At 24.9% G+C, this 21666-nt stretch overlaps 1 protein-coding gene across 1 annotated transcript in view; it reads left to right on the forward strand.

Annotated features, from left to right (window-relative positions):
* Positions 1-21666, forward strand: part of LOC111612998 (disks large homolog 5-like) — an 86930-nt gene that overhangs the window by 41485 nt on the left and 23779 nt on the right. The window contains exons 8-17 of the mRNA XM_023354292.1: positions 3217-3538; positions 3669-3885; positions 3963-4098; positions 4192-4316; positions 5928-6030; positions 11106-11202; positions 11745-11824; positions 12069-12085; positions 19786-19951; positions 20058-20160. Of these exons, the coding sequence (XP_023210060.1) occupies positions 3217-3538; positions 3669-3885; positions 3963-4098; positions 4192-4316; positions 5928-6030; positions 11106-11202; positions 11745-11824; positions 12069-12085; positions 19786-19951; positions 20058-20160 (1366 nt within the window). The remainder of the gene's footprint in view (positions 1-3216; positions 3539-3668; positions 3886-3962; positions 4099-4191; positions 4317-5927; positions 6031-11105; positions 11203-11744; positions 11825-12068; positions 12086-19785; positions 19952-20057; positions 20161-21666) is intronic.

The following is a 21666-nucleotide window of genomic DNA, read 5'->3' on the forward strand; positions in this document are numbered from 1 at the left end:
AGTTTATGATAACTTATCTATACTTTATGCTAACCTTGCAACTGTAAACTAAAAGTTAGTGTTTTTTAGCACTTTAATTTTATTTGGAGGATAATTAGATAAAAATTTCAACTATAAGAAACAGTGGAACACTTTGTCTGTTTGAGAAGTTATTTTCAGGAACAAAGTAAGCTCATGAATTGAGTTTACACAGTAGAAAATATTCAACATTTTTTTTCTATTTTTATAAGATGACTTAATAACACCTAGCAACTTCTTGGTATGAGTTATTCTTCTTTTTCTATAATACATCTTATAAAAGGGTTACTCTGAAAGTTTTGCAATACAAGATAATTATCATGATGAATTAAAGTGTTTATATTTTTAATAATAAACTTCATACAACACTTTATGCATAAACAAATTTAATCAATTTTCCTTAATCTAGGGAGGCAGGCCCATTTTGTAATAGTAACAAGCAATTATTTATTATGACACTGTCACAATTCCAGGTTGCAATTTCTATCATATTTTTAATTTATTTAATTTAAATTATATGTCTCCATCTCAAATTAGTAGTGTCTTGCCTCTGTACAGTACATAATACTTTTCCTGTTAGTGATAGTTATGCTGGTCATGTATCTAACTCCTTTCAGGGAAAAATTTTGAATTGAAATAACATCACTTCTAGCTTACATTGGAAGATTATATACAGTATAGTTAATCAGGGTCTCTTGCCCCTAAGCTTTTCATAAGGTCTCAGCATTCATCTGTCTAACTCCATTCTTGAGATTAAGGAAAGACAGACAGACAGATGACAGTAGGAATTTATAGGTCTACAATTTTTTCAAATTGCGTCCCAATGATGGAACTTTCTAAAGAAGTACTTCACACAATGATTTACTATGATTTTTGTATTTGACTGAAAGACAGACTATTATGAACAATTGAAATTGGCTCCTTGGAATGATGCCCATCGTTTACTATTGTGTTCAGGTGATACAAAGAATTTCAGAGGGATTGTACTTCCTTTCACAATGAACCATGTGAAGGGTAACCACAAACAGTATAGAGTGCTGGAAATGTAAGTATTGTCAACATATGATTATGGAAGACCAAAGATGTATCTATGAAATGATACAGGAGAGACTACAGATTGGAGGCTCTGCAGTTGCAGACATTTTGCATAAGAAATTACTGTTTAAAATACTGTCTCAATGAATACCTCATCAGTTGACAGTGTGACTGCAGGCTTGGCACCTCTTTAGCGCCTTGTCAGGATGACACCACTGTCTTGCGGACAGACACGGAAACCAGATTGGCCGCTTATCTCGTTATTTCGAACAGTGGCGTTTGCGGACTTTCGGATCTGGAATGGAGGCAGAAGGAGAGACCCAGAGGAAACACACTCCACAAGTTATTAAATAATAATAATGCCCATTTATTAATCAATCTTAACTGTTTACAATATTTTTATAGATGCTTAGCTAACACATAATATAAGACATAACTACTTCATCCCTAACAGCAAGAAATAATGAGAGAGAGAGAGTTCACATTAAGTTTGCACTAAGATAAATATCTTTAGAATGATATTTGATGTTTTCACACTATTTGGAGTGGCAGCGACTAGGAACAGTAATGGCAGCAGCGAATGGCGATCGACAGCCTACACACGCACAGTTCAAAGTTAACTCGATGACTCTGTCTGACTCAGCGACCTCCTCCTTTTTATTAGGGATCTGTCCTGTGTTTTTTCCATGGCCTTATTAGGAATTTTTTCTATCACTGTCCAATAGTTGAATTTTCTGTCGCAGATTCCAGGTGACACACCTGATGTATCATCTTTACACAGGAAACAAGTCCATGGGAAAACAGTTTAATTATCTTTCAAAATGTTGGTTTTTGTTTTATCTCTCTAATTTTTTCTCTCAAAAAAAAATATATTTAAACAAAATAATTCCACTAAGTTCAGCTCTCTCATCAGATTTCCAAGTCACAGTGCGTCAGGATCTCTAAGAAAACTAGAGATGTTAAACCAATGTGGATACCAGATTATTTTCAAGATTGTCGTGGGATGAAATGCATGTATTACTTTACAACTGTCCTACATGTCAAGAAATCCTGGTATGGATCCATAAAGATGAACCAATTCCAACAACTTTGAAAAGGCAGAGAGCAATAAAAAAGTCATGTTTACTGTTCCCCCTCCATAGCACTGGTCTGGTGAAAAAATTAAGCTTGAAGAACAGAAGACAATAACAGCTAATTGGTACACTACAGAATTCTAGAAAGACAACTGTAGTCACTGAAAATTCGAGATTTAATTTTACATTATACTAATGCTTCACAACACTGCAAGCAAGACTGTTGATTTCCTTCATGCTAATAATAATACAGTCATTGAACGTTCACCATATTTGGCAATGTGTGACTTCTGGCTATTTTTTAATTTGAAAAAAACATTTGAGGAGTCACAAATTTAACACAGAGGATGAAATCAAAGCTTCCATGATGGAGTATTTTGATTATCATTTCAGAAAATGAGTAATATCATGCTTTTGATCTGTGGGAGGGACGACTATACAAGTATGTACATTTTGGCCAGAGGAGAATACTTTGAACATAAATTTAAAAATATTTTGTTTCAGGCCTTACGATTTCCCTGTATTGCAAAACTTTCAGAGTCACCCTGTGTATAGTAAATAAATGTAAGTAGGAAAAATAGCTACTGCTTTATTTCCAATAACTAATTCACCAGTGTTGATCTTAAAAAGAGTCAGCATTATGAAGGTATTCTTATAATAGAAATTCTGAGATGTTTACTCATATGATATACTTTCATTATAACAGATACGTTTGAAATTTTATCATCTCATTGACATTTAATGCATGTTATATAGTATATGAAGAAAAGATTGGATTAAAATGGACTTCAAATTTTCAATATCTATATTAATTAAGCATATTATTAGTTAATAAAAAGTATGCTGACTGTGTAGATTCAAATCCTATTTCAAATTTGACTTTTCTTCCAAAAATGTTTAAATTAAGTTTCTGATTGATTAAAGGGCAAGCTGCAAATGTAAATTAGTGACAAAATAAAAAGAATGTGAATTAATGAGTAATGTGACTTTTTAATAATTTAATTAGAGTTTGTTACTCTACATCTATAATTGTTTTTAATATGTTTTAAAATTTTGTAGCAATTTAACCATTATCTCTGTGAATACTTAGGTAGAAAGTCTACGAAGAGAAATTGCATCTGCTCTTCAAGACAGAGATCATGCAATCAAAGAATGTAATGATCTAAGAGAAAAATATGGTGATTTTGTTACCGAACAAGACAGCGGAAAGCATAGTCAAGAATGGTCGGCTAGAAAATATGAAACTCGTTGGGAAATAGAAAGGGATGGATTAAGGAAAGAGAGAGATTTAAATATGCCGTTACGTGATACTCATTTACAGGGTCGTGGAAGATTGGATGATTTAGACCAAGCAAATAGAGAAGTAGAAAATCTCTCAAGGCAGTTGGAAAGACTACATATGGAATTGATAGGTTAGACATCTTATCGTCATAATTATTTTAAAATTAGTGATATAACTATTTGCTATTTAAATATATATATCTAAGGCAAAAATGATTTCTTATTTTGTGTTTTATTTAAAATCATATGTTAAATTTTTAGAAGCTCAACAAGAAGCAGATGTTTGTAAAAGGAGAAGAGATTGGGCCTTTAGTGAAAGAGATAAGATTGTTTTAGAGAGGGAAAGTATTCGCACATTATGTGATAAACTGCGTAGAGAAAGAGATCGTGCCGTCAGCGATTTAGCCGAAGCTCTTAGAGATTCTGACGAAGTGAAACGGCAGCGAAATGAAGCAGCTAAAGAACTCAAGGAGTTAAAGTAAATTTTATAAGATCATTTTATATTAAAAATAAATTTTTTAAAAATAATAAAACTTATGATTTTTTTTTTTTTAGAGAAAAAATTGAAGCTCAGCTTGAGAAAGAAACAAGAATGAAACAACTGAACTCTGTTGGAAATAATCACAGTCGTGATTCGGCAATCGATGCAGATTTACAAGAGTGGGAAGTGGAAACTTTTGAGATTAACTTAGTATGTTTAGTTTATTACAGCTGTCTGGAATTATATATTATTATTTAATGTCGCTATATAGTTACTAACTTTTTTATTATTATATTCATCTAGAGGGTATTATCTGATGATCTTGGATTTGAGATTGGTGGGGGGAAAGATAATTCTCATAATGGAAATGATTCTTCTATCTTTGTACAAAATATTGTGAAGGGCAGTGAAGCAGATGGCAAATTAAAGTAAGATAAGATTCTGTTATACATTTAACACTTGAATTGATTTTGAAATTTTTTTATTTTTATATGTTTTATGAATGCATTAATATTTTTTAAAAAACTGAAAAATCTTATAGTATAAATATAATAAAAACAATAATTTGTAGTATCTGTTTAATTACTATTTAGTGTTTGAGGAATGACATATATACTTTTTAAGCATTGTTTTAAATTTGAATTGAATATTGAATAGCAAATAATTTCCATTCAACTACAAAAAGTTTTTCACCTAAAAATCAAACAGCCACTTATATTTATAAAAGTCAAAAAACTTCATTATTGGATCAAACATTTTTTGGAATTGCTTTATTTTACCTTCAAAACCAAATACAAAAAAATTTAGAATTGATAGTTCTAAAGAATGCAAAAAGTAATGAGTAAGCAAGAACATTTTAGAATACTATTTGAAAATTTAAAAATAAGTATCTAATGTATACATTCATTAAACTTATTAATATAAGACAAGATAAACTGAAAAGCTAAAATGAAAAACTATTATAAAAAACACATGGAAAAATTGTATTAAAATAGTGTTTTGCTTTCTTACAACATTTGGACTGATTAATGCATTGTAATTTCAAGAGAATGAATGAGTAGAAACTAAGAACAGGTTCTTCTGCATGATTGGAAAACTCACAATAAATAGAACTGTTTTTATGATTTAAAAAAAAATTTTATTTTTGATAAATATTATTTATAGTGACATTTAATTCTGCATATCTAAATTATGGAAATTAATTGTGTAAGTTAAGCCAATGTAAAAATACTTTATAGTAAATACATGGAGTTAATCTGTTGATACTAGTTGATATCAGCAAAAAATTTACTATAAAAAATTTAAATTATAAAGATACAGGGAAAATAAAGAAGCAAATAAATTTATTAATATTGAATATATGATCTTATAAAATTTCTTTGTATACAACATTTTTTGTTTAAATACCTTTACAATTTGGTGTTTATTTCTGTATGCAAATTAAGCAACATTTAATTGAACGTAATTTTTCATATCTTTCTTTCCTATCCATAACAGTTATTCACTTAAGTGCCATTTTATTCGAGAGATATGACATCAGTCCTCCTGACCAAAATTTAATTTACAGTAGTTTTTCTGTAAGTCAATAGTTAGAATAGCAGAGGGGCAGAGGAATTTTGTTTCTAATTATTTAAATGAAATTAAGCAGTAAAATAGATGTAATATGACTAATCTACATTAAATAGGCTTCAAAATGATGTATAAAATAAATAATTTATATACAAGTACCTTAATGAATTGGAAACAGATTTTGTGTTAGTGTATTCTAAAAAAATAAACATCCAAACCTGATAGTTATATATATTAAAGCCAAATGATTACTAAATTATACCTGGCTATATTACTACTACTATCATTAATTAAATGCTAAGTAATTTGTCACTGGAGGCAAGCATTAGGCACTCTCTCTTGTTAAATTTCATAATGTATTCTATATATTTATTTATTCCTCTAAAAGCATTTCTTTAATGTTTATTAATAAATATTTATTTGTTAATTATCTTATATGATTTCATCAGTAAATAAAACTCTTTGTTTAGGGTGAATGATTGCATTCTGAGAATTAACAATACTGATACAGTCAATATAGAAAGAAGATTTGCTGTGGAGGCATTGAAATCATCTGATGGTATTTTAAATATGGTATGTTACATTATTCATAGTTATTTTATTAAAATAGGTACATTTTTCATTAAAAATCTACGAACAGTTGTTATACTTGGTAAAACTTCTTCATACATATTACAATACATTAAGACTAATGAAAGAAAGTGAATAAGAAAAGAGAGTTCAATTTCAAATAATATTTTTATAAAAGTTACTAATATGTAATTATTTATATACATTAATAAAGTTGTCTTATGAATAGGCAGTTTTAAAATTTTAGAGGAAAAACACAAATGTTCTTTGTATCTTTAATGAATCTTGAATCAAATTTCAAAAATGAAAATATTGACAAATTTACACACTGTTAGTCAAAAAATTTAAGCACGATATTAACTGAAATTTTCTTGATCTTCTCTAATTGAACCCACCAGTGGCTGAGTGGATAAAACCACTGAATGCTAGTAGCTGGTTGTGCATTTGCACCTGGCCAATTGGCTAGCCATGTGGAGTTTTTTAGGTTTTCTTCACATTTGTAACATCTAAATAGGGGTCAGTTTTCTATAGAAAATCCTCTGGAAGCATCCCCCTTGGCAGATCAGCCATGTGTCACATTGCCATATACAAGTAATCTCCCTGTTTTTTAATTATTTATCATGTAGCATGTAATGTTATTATGTTTATAGGTGATATAAATAAAATACATATCAAAATTTAAGCAGGTACTTATGAATATCTTTCTAAAAGTACTGGTTAATTTGATTTTATAATAGATTTCAATTATTTAGTAATAATTTACTTATTGAAATCATTAAAATAGTATTAAAATATAGTTGGTTAATAAATTTATCAATACAATGTTATAGAATTGTAAAAATTGAATTGTAAATTTAAAAAATCTGAAGTTAAGAGAAAAATACTTAGTAAAACTCAAATCTGGAACAGACTACTCTATGGGTATAAAATTTAAGAAAAGAAACTCAAAAACTCAAAAGCAATTAAAGGAGTTAAAAAATAATTACAAATGCAAACATTTAAATATATATTAACATATTTTAATTTATTGTTATATATTTTTTATTATTATTGTGAGGCAGTTCTGAGGGAGCCCATGGACCTCTTTCAACTCTGAAAGAACTGAGGCCTATAATGTATATTTGTGTATGTATTAATAAAGCCCATGTAGGACTGCTAGCTTGCTCTTTGAGTGGTCATTGTAACAGTGTTTTCAGTCATCTGTGTGTTGTGAGTTTAACATTTTGTTTGCTCTAACAATTTTTGATGTCATGTTTGGTAAGTGATTGGTGTTGTGTATGTTGAGTATTTGGAGTGTTATTTAGTATGTTATTCTTTAGTGTTATTTTAATTATATTAAGGTGAAAGACAACTTATTCTAACCAGAATGATGTTTTAAGACGTTTGTGAACTTCTGGTTTATCCAAAGCCATAGAAGAGTGTCTGTAGGAGTGCAGAAACCACTGATGACCAACTCCAGCAATTTGGAATAAAGAACTTTGAAAAAAACATAGCTTGCTACAACATAATAGCTATTGCCAGGAACTTGCTTCCAGGAGGGCTTCTAGGAAAGCTGGCTCCCATTCAGGTATGAACTTGTGGAGGAAACTCAGAAAACTCCATATAGCCAGGCCAGAAGTGCCAACTACCAGTACAGTGAATACTCTACTATCTACACTAGTAAGTGAAGAAGAGAAGCAATTAAATAAAAGAGGAGAAGTTCTTAAACAACAGCTAATAGGGGAATTCTGGAGTCAGTCACCAGACACGCTTCAAATAAACTTATAACTAATACTTAAAGCTAAGATAATTTATAGTTTAAACTTAAATTTAAAATATGAAATAGGTGCTGGGATTGACCTGTTTACCAAATTTTTTATTACTACTACACACAATCACCTGCAGATGCACTGCAAGTGGGCTATATAATATGCTCTGCACATTTGCTACTAAGGTGCTGACCAAAGGCTAATGAGAACAAAGAGAGCCTTGGCAGTACCAATTTAAGAAGAAAGAAGGGTAGGAGAACACACAGGACAGAGTAAAACTGCAGGGGTAGATGCAGTAGCTTGCTAATACCACACCTCAGGCATCACTGGAGGTTTAAGGTCACAGGAGGGAAGGTGGAAATGCCTATTGACAACTGCAGATGGCAACCCCAGAGCAGAACCACTGTTACCAATCTTTCCAGGAAACATTTCCAATAATGCAGTTCATAGCCACATGTTCATAATTTTAAAAAATATCTGTTAATATATTTTTTTAAAGATGTTTAAATTTATAATTTTTTTGTTTGCACAAAATTTTTTGAATGCAACCAACAGTTGTTCTGTTTGAATCCCTCAATGCTGGGACTTTCAATCCCATCTTCAGATGGGATTGAAAATCCCAAAATAGTGTTTAATCCAAATAAATCTCCTGGGTTTTTTTAACTGCCTTTGAGTTTCTTACATTTGAAATATTTATTTTTATGAGACAGTTATGAACTGTTTGAAAATTTAAAAAATATTATTTCAGTAAATATATCTTGAGTTTTATATCATTAAATTTTGATCAGTTTACTTAAATATGGTAATAATGCTTAATTAATGAGTTTATCTTCTAATTAAATGGTGAGTTGTAAAAACATACTTCAAAGACTTTGTGTTGCTGATGCTGTTGTAATTGAATAAGAATTATTTATCATTTTTCATTGTTATTCCTTTATAAAATATGATCATGCAATGACAAAACAATTCTGCCATTTTTAATTTAAAGATGAAAGAAGAAATGGCAAAGGCTAAGAGAGCAATATATTTTGGTAAATAAATAAACAAACAGCAACAGTGTTATCTGGCCTAGATGATGTTGGATTAAGGTGGAAAATAACATCATTAATATTAGAAAACAAAAAATCATTAAATCAACAGAGCTAAAATTGATTAGGATTATTATTTGTAAAACATTTTTTGCAAGCTTGAAGCTTGATAAATAGAATACGGTAAGTCCTCACTTAACATCATTTTGTTTAATGTTGTATTTGAATAAAAACAATGCTCTAAAAATATATGGTAATAACGAGTGGTGTAATCTTGGGAAATTACACCACTTGTTATTACCGTATATTTTTAGAACATCGTTTTTATTCAAATTCATTTTATATTCCATCCACATGCTATATTTAAGTTTAATGCTGTTTCATTATAACATAAATTATTACTTGTATCTTTCTTCAATTGTCTCTCATATAACATTTATAAACATTAAAATTGATTGAGAGGTCATACATCTTGTATGGAATGTCTGCTTGAATAATAACAACCAAATTATATTATATATATCAACATCCTGAAACCTGATGTATTGATACTAATCCGAACTCTTGTCATAATTAATTGGGCTATTATTGTGCCATAATTAATAATTAGAAACTAAATAATTTGGTACTAGAGATAAATATTAGGTGCCATCTCTTCTTTGAACTATATAATGGCTATCTCTAGTACCAAATTACTTTGTTTTTAATTATTAATTATAGCATAATAATAGCCCAATTAATTATGGCAAGAGTTTGGATTAGCATGAATTATCAATTACCTATGGTAAAATTGGTTTCCATTATAAGTTATTTTCATTTAATGTTGCAGTTTTCAAGAACATATCGATGACATTAAGTGAGGACTTGCTGTATGCTGATTTGTCAGAAATACAATATACAATTAAGAGTGAAATAAAAATGGCATCTCTTTGCCCTGTTAGTAAATATAGGCATAAATAGCCAGAAACTAGGCAAATCATGTGGTATAGACTGAACAATGTTACTGAACTAAAGATCAAAGTTTTGCAAACAAGATTTGTAAAACTGTTTTTGAATACTATGATTCAGATGCAAATCATAAGTTTCCAGCACCTTCAATAATGGTCTTATTAAGTTTTGAAGTATCCTAAGTGTTTTATTAAGCTATGGTTTAGAGTAAAGATTTATTTTATGATACAGGAGATATAATTTAATAGCAGAGTCAAAAATATCATAGATTATATCATAATTCTTTGGCAAAGAAAATTTTTCTTAATTAAAAATATCCAATCAATATTTTTCTGGTGGAAATAAACTGATTTTCCAATTGGGAATGCAAATGGAAAGTAAATGTCTTTACAGATTGCACTATGATCAAAAGGAATCTAATTTGTATCTGAGTAGTTGACAGTTAAATTGGTTGAAAGAACTAAATCTAAAAGTTATTAAAACAAGTGGGGATGTTGACTTATTCTAATGACACATTTAATATAAATTAGTGTACAGTCGACCCCCCCTATAACATGATAGATACGCTCCAGTTTTTATGAATCCATTTTCTGCGAGTCCAGCCAATCACAGCCCGGCACGTATGCAGTTTACGGATTACAGCTGTTTGAAAGGTTTCTTCCATAAAATTAATTGATTCTAGACTAATTTGACTCAACATTTCCAAAACACGTATAATTTTTTGGGAATAATCCATATAAACTATGCTATAAACAAAAAATTGTAGGATTACTTACCGAGCGTGCATTGTTCGACTACGCCATTGCTTAACCTTGTTTTCGTCGTGGAGCTTGTCATCGAATGGCACTCGTGTGCTTCCTGATAAATTATTTTTTTTGCGAAAAATTCACTGAACTTCAGAGACATCATTAATATAAATATATTTTTATGGACATTAAATAATAAATGGTTTTTAGTAGGTCCACTGCTTGTTTAAACTCAACAGTTTATACAATATCCACTATTGGTCTAGATTTGACCAATCATGTCGTGACACAAGTTGGCGATGACATTTTACCGAATTATATGAGTTTTTTTTAGCACGTTTGTACGAATACTGTCGCAATTTTTTTGCTGTGATATAGGAATCCGAACTATAGGAACCCGTGTTATGGGGGTCGACTGTATACACATCTGTAAGCCACTAAAACAGCTTTCATATTTGCTCAATGCTTAATGTGAAACTAAATTTTAAAGGAATATAAAGTGTAATTGTAATTTATAATAGTGTAATTATAGATGTAACATTCTATATTAGAATGAAAATAATATATTATTATTATGAGAGGTAATTTATAATGATATTTTTATACAGTTAATAAAAAGACGACGATTAACAAGCAGTAGAGGAGTGCAGACGGTTTTGCTCAATTTAAATGGAGGAAAAAATCACGGATTAATCTTGGAACCTGGTAAATATGATTCACAATTGATATATTTTAATTTTTAAATTATTAATGAAAATAAGTGAAATTCATTTATTAGTTAATTATATAAGCATTTATTAAATTTGGTTTGTTGTAAATATTTGTATGTAATATTTTAGATTTTATTGAAAATCAGCTTTAGTCTAGATTAGTTTCATTTGCTTAAAATCTTGATTGCAATAAAATGAAGTTACCTGCAAGAATATTTAAAAATGCACTAAATATATTTTAAAAAATACATAATTTACAAAATTTTAAATTGAAAATTAGTTAAATGAACATATAATATTTCATTTCAGCTTTTCAATATAAAGTATTATAAACCTCATGATTAAATATATTTGATTTCACTCATTTTAAATGTTAATTTAACAAAATTATTCTGAATATTGGAGGTAGAAGTAAATGAAATTATTGCACNTATATACTAAGCATTATTGACAAGTTACATTTTAGTGAAAAAGTTTTTTAAATTTTGTATAATTAAGATATGTTTCAATTATTTAAAATTTTTAATCTGTGAACAGGTGTATATGTGAGTAGAATTACACCAGGATCTGTGGCAGCAAGGGAGGGAACAGTTGCTGTTGGTGATCGTCTGTTATCTGTAAGTTTCCTTTTTTTTTTTTTTTTTTTTTAATTTAACGCATTTTATTAAAGCAGATTTTTTTTTAACTTTAGCAGATATACTTAATTTTCATAGTTAATGATCCTGGAATTGGTTGAATAAATTGAGAACACACAAAAACCAAAGTTATTTAACATACAGCATTCAGAAAATTATTGTACTCATTTGGGCATTAAAAATCATTGTAAAAGTAGATTCAAACATTAAAAACATAAATATCAAGCACATGATTCTTAGAATGTATGTTGTTATATCTGAATACAACATGCATTGTAATGAATATTAGGGCAATAAATTCTTGTTTTTTTCATATTATCCTTACAACTATTGAGTCGTGTGTTTTAATCATCAACAAGACTGACAAATCACTTATCAAAAACCATTTTGGAAAGTTCATTTTTCATTTGATAGATTGTAAATATGTAATAATTAATGCTTGACCTTGGTCCAGCATAGCACTAGACATTAGTATATATGTTGTGTAAGACACACTCCATCAACATCACAATAATAATAATAATCTCTTCCATGGTCACCACCTGGTCATGGTGAGAGAGCCCAGTAATTTTACTGATCCATAGGGCAATGTAGGCTGGAGCACAAGCTCCTGGTAGGGACACCCATGCCAGTGAAGTCTATGGGAAGAAGTGAAGGTAAGAGTGACCACACACCCACATTCTGGGAAGATGTTTATCATGGTAGTAACCAGATCTAAGTGTGATACCGGCTCAGACGTCGCCCAGGTTAACAAAATCCACATTCATGAGTTAGGCAGAGACTCATGTTCAAAAAATAGGCCACAGTCTCTCTTGATTACCGATGCCCTCAACAGAAGTGAGGAATCAATCTAATCCTTGTGTTTCTGTGGCAATGCACCCACAGATCACAAAGGCTGGAAAACCACGCCAACGGATGAAATGGACAATAGAAATGAACAAGTTTATCATCCATACTTACTACACCATCATGAGACTCGAAACAAACATGACAGCATACAGACAACAACTACACCATAGATTCACATAACAATATCCTCACCTCATTGTCACCGAACAAACAGTTGATGATCAAAAAAGAACAATTATACACAACAACCTTATCCCATAAACAACACTTGAACTTATCAAACAACAGGTTGCTGATCAAATACATCAACAGACAGAAACATTTAACATTAATGAAGATCACATAACCTGTCAGGATAATCCAGCAACAAGCAGTGATTACAGCACACACACAACAACTACCACTAATGATACTACAGACACTTCCTCATCCACCACTGATAACATAGACATATAAGTGAGATTGTATTAACTAAATCTATTTTTCTACAAAAAACAAGAAACATCACAGTTACATAAAGCAGTAATTCTAGCAAACTCAAATAACACACCATTAAACTTATGCTCATATCATATGGATACTACGCAACATATAAAAAGCATAGACACCATTAAGCAATCGTGGGCTCGAAAGGCACTCCATGGCAGGCATCCTTATGATCTGGCCCAGGATTTTGTTGACAAAACTGCATCAAACAGCTGGTTAGCTCAGGGATGCCTTTTTAGGGAGAAGGAAAGGCTTCATGATTGCCATACAGGATCAGGTCATAAATACTAAAAACTACAGAAAATACATATAAAGATACAGATACAACATTCACGAATGACACATGCAGAAAATGTCACATCATGGCAGAAACTATACAACACACCACTTCTGGTTGCAAGCTCTTGGCACAGACAGATTATTTACACAGATATAATCAAGTAGCAAATATAATACACCAAGAGTTTGCAAACAAATACAATACAAATGCAATACAAATTATTAGACATCCACAAACCATACTACAAATACATTCCACGGACAGTATTAAAAAGAACATGCACAAAATGTACTACGACAGAGCCATAATCACAGATAAAACAATTTACCACAACAGACCAGAAATCACACTCATTGACAAACACAATAAAATCACATACATTATAGACATAGCCATTCCAAACACTCNATCCACTATTGGTCCAGACTCTATCAATCTTCTCGCGAAACGACGTTATAGGAGGTACGTTATACGAAAGTTTCTACAATTTTTTCACTACGTTATAGGAATTGTCGTTATAGGAACGTACGTTATAGGGGGGTCGACTGTATATAAGTGCGTTTTAATATATATTTACAGAAAAAAACCATCATTTGCAGTCGAAACAAAGTGTGAAATACTTTAACACACAGATGTAAATACTTTTAAGTAGGGAAGGATGTCTAATTACAGTGGGGTTGTAAAATTTATTGCCTGGGAGAAAGCAGTGTCAGGTTCAAGGTCATACGACTCTCCGGTCTTTGTTTATATATATTTTTCTTATCATCGCTCTCCTGACTGTTGTACATCGACCCATTTATTTACGTTATAATCAATTATTAGATATCAAATTTTCATTTTTTGGCCGCCCCCTGACGGAAAGTATCATATTACAACAAGCAGTTAACATGTTAATGGTGTCTATGCTTTTTGTGTGTTGTCATGTCCATATGATATAAGTTTAATGGTGTTATTTGAGTCTGCTAGAGTTACTGCTTTATGTAACTGTGATGTTTCTTGTCTTTTTGTAAAAAAAACCTCTCGCAGTGACTGTGTTTGTAGTGAAGGTTAACTATGTCAATCAGGTCATGTCCACCATCCTTACAAGGAAGGGTTAATCTTTCTGTGGAGGATTTAGTATGATGATGTTTATGCTTAGTAAGTATTGTTCTTGTTTTCCTGAGTTGCTCAAGATCTGTGAGTCCAATGTATAACTCCAAAAGAATATGTGAGTACTGGGATGACATGTGTGTTTATTGCTTTAACTATGTTCTGAGAATAGCATTTAACCTACTTTAGTATTCTTTAGTTAATCTTTGCTTTATTTGTGTATGTTTTGTTAGTTTGGCCTGTTGGAATTCTAAATACCTGTAGAACTTGCCCTCTTTCATGGATTCAATAACATCTCCATTTCCAAGTGCAAAATCTTTCTTTAGGACTCCTTTTTCTATGTGAAGTGTTTTGCATTTGTCTAAGCCAAGCTCCATTTGTATGTCCTTGGTGTATGAATGTGTGATTTATAGGAGTTGATGAAGTTGTTTTTGTGTGGATGCATAAAGTTTTATGTCATCCATGTACATGAGATGTGACAGTGTAAACTGTGTTGTTTTTTCATGTCTGATATTGTAGCCATAATGCGTGTNAAAAAAAAAAAAAAAAAAAAAAAAAAAAAAAAAAAAAAAAAAAAAAAAAAAAAAAAAAAAAAAAAAAAAAAAAAAAAAAAAAAAAAAAAAAAAAAAAAAAAAAAAAAAAAAAAAAAAAAAAAAAAAAAAAAAAAAAAAAAAAAAAAAAAAAAAAAAAAAAAAAAAAAAAAAAAAAAAAAAAAAAAAAAAAAAAAAAAAAAAAAAAAAAAAAAAAAAAAAAAAAAAAAAAAAAAAAAAAAAAAAAAAAAAAAAAAAAAAAAAAAAAAAAAAAAAAAAAAAAAAAAAAAAAAAAAAAAAAAAAAAAAAAAAAAAAAAAAAAAAAAAAAAAAAAAAAAAAAAAAAAAAAAAAAAAAAAAAAAAAAAAAAAAAAAAAAAAAAAAAAAAAAAAAAAAAAAAAAAAAAAAAAAAAAAAAAAAAAAAAAAAAAAAAAAAAAAAAAAAAAAAAAAAAAAAAAAAAAAAAAAAAAAAAAAAAAAAAAAAAAAAAAAAAAAAAAAAAAAAAAAAAAAAAAAAAAAAAAAAAAAAAAAAAAAAAAAAAAAAAAAAAAAAAAAAAAAAAAAAAAAAAAAAAAAAAAAAAAAAAAAAAAAAAAAAAAAAAAAAAAAAAAAAAAAAAAAAAAAAAAAAAAAAAAAAAAAAAAAAAAAAAAAAAAAAAAAAAAAAAAAAAAAAAAAAAAAAAAAAAAAAAAAAAAAAAAAAAAAAAAAAAAAAAAAAAAAAAAAAAAAAAAAAAAAAAAAAAAAAAAAAAAAAAAAAAAAAAAAAAAAAAAAAAAAAAAAAAAAAAAAAAAAAAAAAAAAAAAAAAAAAAAAAAAAAAAAAAAAAAAAAAAAAAAAAAAAAAAAAAAAAAAAAAAAAAAAAAAAAAAAAAAAAAAAAAAAAAAAAAAAAAAAAAAAAAAAAAAAAAAAAAAAAAAAAAAAAAAAAAAAAAAAAAAAAAAAAAAAAAAAAAAAAAAAAAAAAAAAAAAAAAAAAAAAAAAAAAAAAAAAAAAAAAAAAAAAAAAAAAAAAAAAAAAAAAAAAAAAAAAAAAAAAAAAAAAAAAAAAAAAAAAAAAAAAAAAAAAAAAAAAAAAAAAAAAAAAAAAAAAAAAAAAAAAAAAAAAAAAAAAAAAAAAAAAAAAAAAAAAAAAAAAAAAAAAAAAAAAAAAAAAAAAAAAAAAAAAAAAAAAAAAAAAAAAAAAAAAAAAAAAAAAAAAAAAAAAAAAAAAAAAAAAAAAAAAAAAAAAAAAAAAAAAAAAAAAAAAAAAAAAAAAAAAAAAAAAAAAAAAAAAAAAAAAAAAAAAAAAAAAAAAAAAAAAAAAAAAAAAAAAAAAAAAAAAAAAAAAAAAAAAAAAAAAAAAAAAAAAAAAAAAAAAAAAAAAAAAAAAAAAAAAAAAAAAAAAAAAAAAAAAAAAAAAAAAAAAAAAAAAAAAAAAAAAAAAAAAAAAAAAAAAAAAAAAAAAAAAAAAAAAAAAAAAAAAAAAAAAAAAAAAAAAAAAAAAAAAAAAAAAAAAAAAAAAAAAAAAAAAAAAAAAAAAAAAAAAAAAAAAAAAAAAAAAAAAAAAAAAAAAAAAAAAAAAAAAAAAAAAAAAAAAAAAAAAAAAAAAAAAAAAAAAAAAAAAAAAAAAAAAAAAAAAAAAAAAAAAAAAAAAAAAAAAAAAAAAAAAAAAAAAAAAAAAAAAAAAAAAAAAAAAAAAAAAAAAAAAAAAAAAAAAAAAAAAAAAAAAAAAAAAAAAAAAAAAAAAAAAAAAAAAAAAAAAAAAAAAAAAAAAAAAAAAAAAAAAAAAAAAAAAAAAAAAAAAAAAAAAAAAAAAAAAAAAAAAAAAAAAAAAAAAAAAAAAAAAAAAAAAAAAAAAAAAAAAAAAAAAAAAAAAAAAAAAAAAAAAAAAAAAAAAAAAAAAAAAAAAAAAAAAAAAAAAAAAAAAAAAAAAAAAAAAAAAAAAAAAAAAAAAAAAAAAAAAAAAAAAAAAAAAAAAAAAAAAAAAAAAAAAAAAAAAAAAAAAAAAAAAAAAAAAAAAAAAAAAAAAAAAAAAAAAAAAAAAAAAAAAAAAAAAAAAAAAAAAAAAAAAAAAAAAAAAAAAAAAAAAAAAAAAAAAAAAAAAAAAAAAAAAAAAAAAAAAAAAAAAAAAAAAAAAAAAAAAAAAAAAAAAAAAAAAAAAAAAAAAAAAAAAAAAAAAAAAAAAAAAAAAAAAAAAAAAAAAAAAAAAAAAAAAAAAAAAAAAAAAAAAAAAAAAAAAAAAAAAAAAAAAAAAAAAAAAAAAAAAAAAAAAAAAAAAAAAAAAAAAAAAAAAAAAAAAAAAAAAAAAAAAAAAAAAAAAAAAAAAAAAAAAAAAAAAAAAAAAAAAAAAAAAAAAAAAAAAAAAAAAAAAAAAAAAAAAAAAAAAAAAAAAAAAAAAAAAAAAAAAAAAAAAAAAAAAAAAAAAAAAAAAAAAAAAAAAAAAAAAAAAAAAAAAAAAAAAAAAAAAAAAAAAAAAAAAAAAAAAAAAAAAAAAAAAAAAAAAAAAAAAAAAAAAAAAAAAAAAAAAAAAAAAAAAAAAAAAAAAAAAAAAAAAAAAAAAAAAAAAAAAAAAAAAAAAAAAAAAAAAAAAAAAAAAAAAAAAAAAAAAAAAAAAAAAAAAAAAAAAAAAAAAAAAAAAAAAAAAAAAAAAAAAAAAAAAAAAAAAAAAAAAAAAAAAAAAAAAAAAAAAAAAAAAAAAAAAAAAAAAAAAAAAAAAAAAAAAAAAAAAAAAAAAAAAAAAAAAAAAAAAAAAAAAAAAAAAAAAAAAAAAAAAAAAAAAAAAAAAAAAAAAAAAAAAAAAAAAAAAAAAAAAAAAAAAAAAAAAAAAAAAAAAAAAAAAAAAAAAAAAAAAAAAAAAAAAAAAAAAAAAAAAAAAAAAAAAAAAAAAAAAAAAAAAAAAAAAAAAAAAAAAAAAAAAAAAAAAAAAAAAAAAAAAAAAAAAAAAAAAAAAAAAAAAAAAAAAAAAAAAAAAAAAAAAAAAAAAAAAAAAAAAAAAAAAAAAAAAAAAAAAAAAAAAAAAAAAAAAAAAAAAAAAAAAAAAAAAAAAAAAAAAAAAAAAAAAAAAAAAAAAAAAAAAAAAAAAAAAAAAAAAAAAAAAAAAAAAAAAAAAAAAAAAAAAAAAAAAAAAAAAAAAAAAAAAAAAAAAAAAAAAAAAAAAAAAAAAAAAAAAAAAAAAAAAAAAAAAAAAAAAAAAAAAAAAAAAAAAAAAAAAAAAAAAAAAAAAAAAAAAAAAAAAAAAAAAAAAAAAAAAAAAAAAAAAAAAAAAAAAAAAAAAAAAAAAAAAAAAAAAAAAAAAAAAAAAAAAAAAAAAAAAAAAAAAAAAAAAAAAAAAAAAAAAAAAAAAAAAAAAAAAAAAAAAAAAAAAAAAAAAAAAAAAAAAAAAAAAAAAAAAAAAAAAAAAAAAAAAAAAAAAAAAAAAAAAAAAAAAAAAAAAAAAAAAAAAAAAAAAAAAAAAAAAAAAAAAAAAAAAAAAAAAAAAAAAAAAAAAAAAAAAAAAAAAAAAAAAAAAAAAAAAAAAAAAAAAAAAAAAAAAAAAAAAAAAAAAAAAAAAAAAAAAAAAAAAAAAAAAAAAAAAAAAAAAAAAAAAAAAAAAAAAAAAAAAAAAAAAAAAAAAAAAAAAAAAAAAAAAAAAAAAAAAAAAAAAAAAAAAAAAAAAAAAAAAAGGAAGCTGAAAGCATCCAGAAAAATCTTAATAAAAGAACATCATCTTTCAAGACTGATTATTTACAGAAGAAGCCGAAGACTTATTAAGTATTCATGTTTACTGGAAATATTACAGTATATACAGAAAGTTTTAAAATGTATTTAACCATAACAGTAAAAAAAAAACAACTTTTACTGCTATTTTGTTTAGTTTTCCTTCCATGTTTTCATTTTGTTTTGTTACTATTACACTTACTCATTTTTTCTGTATTTCAACTCAGTTTTTCAGAGGGAAAATGGTACTCTGAGGCCTGCTCATACAAAAATTTCATAATTTAAATTCTAATTGTCTTTGTTCTTCAAATATTTCCAAAACAGTTCTGTATAACTATAATGTATTCTGAAGCTTGCTTAGCCATGCTTTGGTACAAAGTTGCTCTTTAACTGGTGGTGATGGCGTTCCAAGATCATTATGATAATCTGGTTATCCACATATATTAATCTCATATAAAACTTAATAATATGCTTCAAAAGAAAAGGAAATAAAATAAATCTATTATGTTCACTATGCAAAGCATACCCATATATTGTTTTCTCTAAATAAAACAAATTTTGATTAATAATGTCTTGCATCATTTCCATAGAATATATATAATCCCGTATCCGGGTTGAAAAAGCTTAATTAAAACTGCCAATAAAAGCAGGCTATTAAACAGTTTAAATTAAATTCTAACATCAGAAACTTTCATCTTTTTATTTTCATTTTAGCTTTAATTATCATTTGCTTGTAGCGAGGTGTAAATTTATTATTTCATCTGAAAGTAATTTTCAGATATTTTTATTTTATTATGACTGAGTTATGTAGGAATGAAGTAAATTTCAGCTACAAGAAATAACATAAGCTAATTTCCATTAATCAAGATCAAGATTTGCTTATAAATCATTATTGTACTTTGATATTAACTTAATTGTATAAAAGCAAATTTAAGAAACTTTTACATCTGATCATCTCTCTATTAATATACATTAAAGAATTGTCTGAAAATTAAAAATATAAATAATGAAATTCATACTGAATTATTTATTTACTTAGACCTAAACCAGGAGATTTAAGAAGAATTGAAATAGATAAGTGTTCAGAACCTCTTGGAATTCAAATAATTTGTGGATTGGGCGGAAACAGCGTTTTTGTTTCATCAGTTCACGACAAAAGTTTAGCGGCTCAAGCAGGTTTGCAAGTTGGCGATCAATTATTAGAAGTAAGTTTTTACATTATTTTTAGTCTACATTTTTCATTTGTTAAACGTATTTACCATTTTTACAATAATTATCATTTAACAATAAAAATATTTAAATTTTTTACAGGTATGTGGTATCAACATGCGCAATGCAAATTATTGTTTAGCAGCAAATGTTCTTCGTCAATGTGGAGATACTGTATCTATACTTGTACAGTATAACCCTGACAGTAAGTTCTTGCATTAATTTTGTAACTAATAAAGTGATTTAAATTTCAAATTCATACATTTTAAAGTTGGAAAAATTTGAAGATTTTTATTATATTAAATTGCAATTAGATAAACTTAGATAATTAACTTATTTATAATTGTATTAATATTTAAATTTATTTTTTGTTATTTTTTTTTGTATAATTATTGTGTTTATGTTGTTCAGAAAACACACAGAGTTAATCCCTAATACAGTTCAATCCTAAGCAATACCAACCTTCTAAAGTGTAAATGAATACTTGTGAATGTATCTCCATAAATATTAGAGAACGTTTTTGGTATCTATGAATTACTAAATATATCACTTTGTTTTGCAAACAACATTGACAGTTGCATGATTACATGATGACAAACTCTCAAATTTGTGTGAATTTGAGTTAATTTGAGACTTTGTTACTATAAATAATTCTTATTGTTTGAATACTTCAATTTAATACACGATTAAATCAAATGTGTACTAAAGATGAACAAATAATGGTACCAAATGGCAATTTAACTGTGTTATTTTTTTATACCTTAAGTAAGAAATTGTTTCTGGAATCAGAAGTATCCTTCTGTTTCAGATAAATATTGGTTTTAAATTAAAACTTTAACTATAAATTTCTTATATTTTCCTTTAGCTTTGAATTAATACTCTATAAATTAAAATAAATACATTGTTTTATAGATCAAAAAATAAAAGTTGAAATGGTCTTTCTCTTTTGCAATGTAAAGAACAATCACAAACTAAATTAATTGTTGCCAATAACCATTTTCTATGAAAATTACTTTAGTTCTGTGTGTTAATTAATATTTAAATTTTATAAGTACAGTAGAGCATCGATTATCTGACTCAATTAGGGACTGGGATTGGTCGGATAACTGAAAAATATGAAAAAGTACATTATTAGTATAGTATATTAACCTATTCGTTGTTGAAATTTTTATTTGTCGCGTGTGATGCCATGTTGAATTTTCGTCGATGTTAAGCCTAATTTTTTTTTAAAAATAAAAATCGTGTTTACTGTATCATAAAAAATTATTTTTTTATGTTTCACAAACAAAATATATATATTGAATAATCTAAAAACAAAAAAAATTTTATTTTAAAAGTTCGTTTTAATATAAAAATTATGACTTGAAGCGACATCTAGTATCAAAAACGTTCCACTGTAAACACAGAAATATTCAGGATCGCCCACGCAGGTCAATGAGGTCAACCCGAAAATTTTTGGGATCAACATAGGACAGGTTAATATATCGCTATTAACCTACTTCGTGTTGAATTTTCATCGATGTTAAGCCTAACAAAATTTTTTTTTAAAATAATAATCGTTGCTATTGTATCGTTAAAAATTATTTTCAAATAATTTTATTGCTCACAAAACAAACAATCACTCATAATTAGAAAATTAAGTCTTGTTTAAATACTGGCCTCCCTTTTATGGTCGAGCCAGTGTTGCCAGCTAAAACACGATAAAATTTAA

The sequence above is a fragment of the Centruroides sculpturatus genome, unplaced genomic scaffold (genome assembly GCF_000671375.1).
Source record: "Centruroides sculpturatus isolate CEXI.00-Female unplaced genomic scaffold, Cexi_2.0 scaffold1214, whole genome shotgun sequence".
NCBI classification, from domain to species: domain Eukaryota; kingdom Metazoa; phylum Arthropoda; class Arachnida; order Scorpiones; family Buthidae; genus Centruroides; species Centruroides sculpturatus.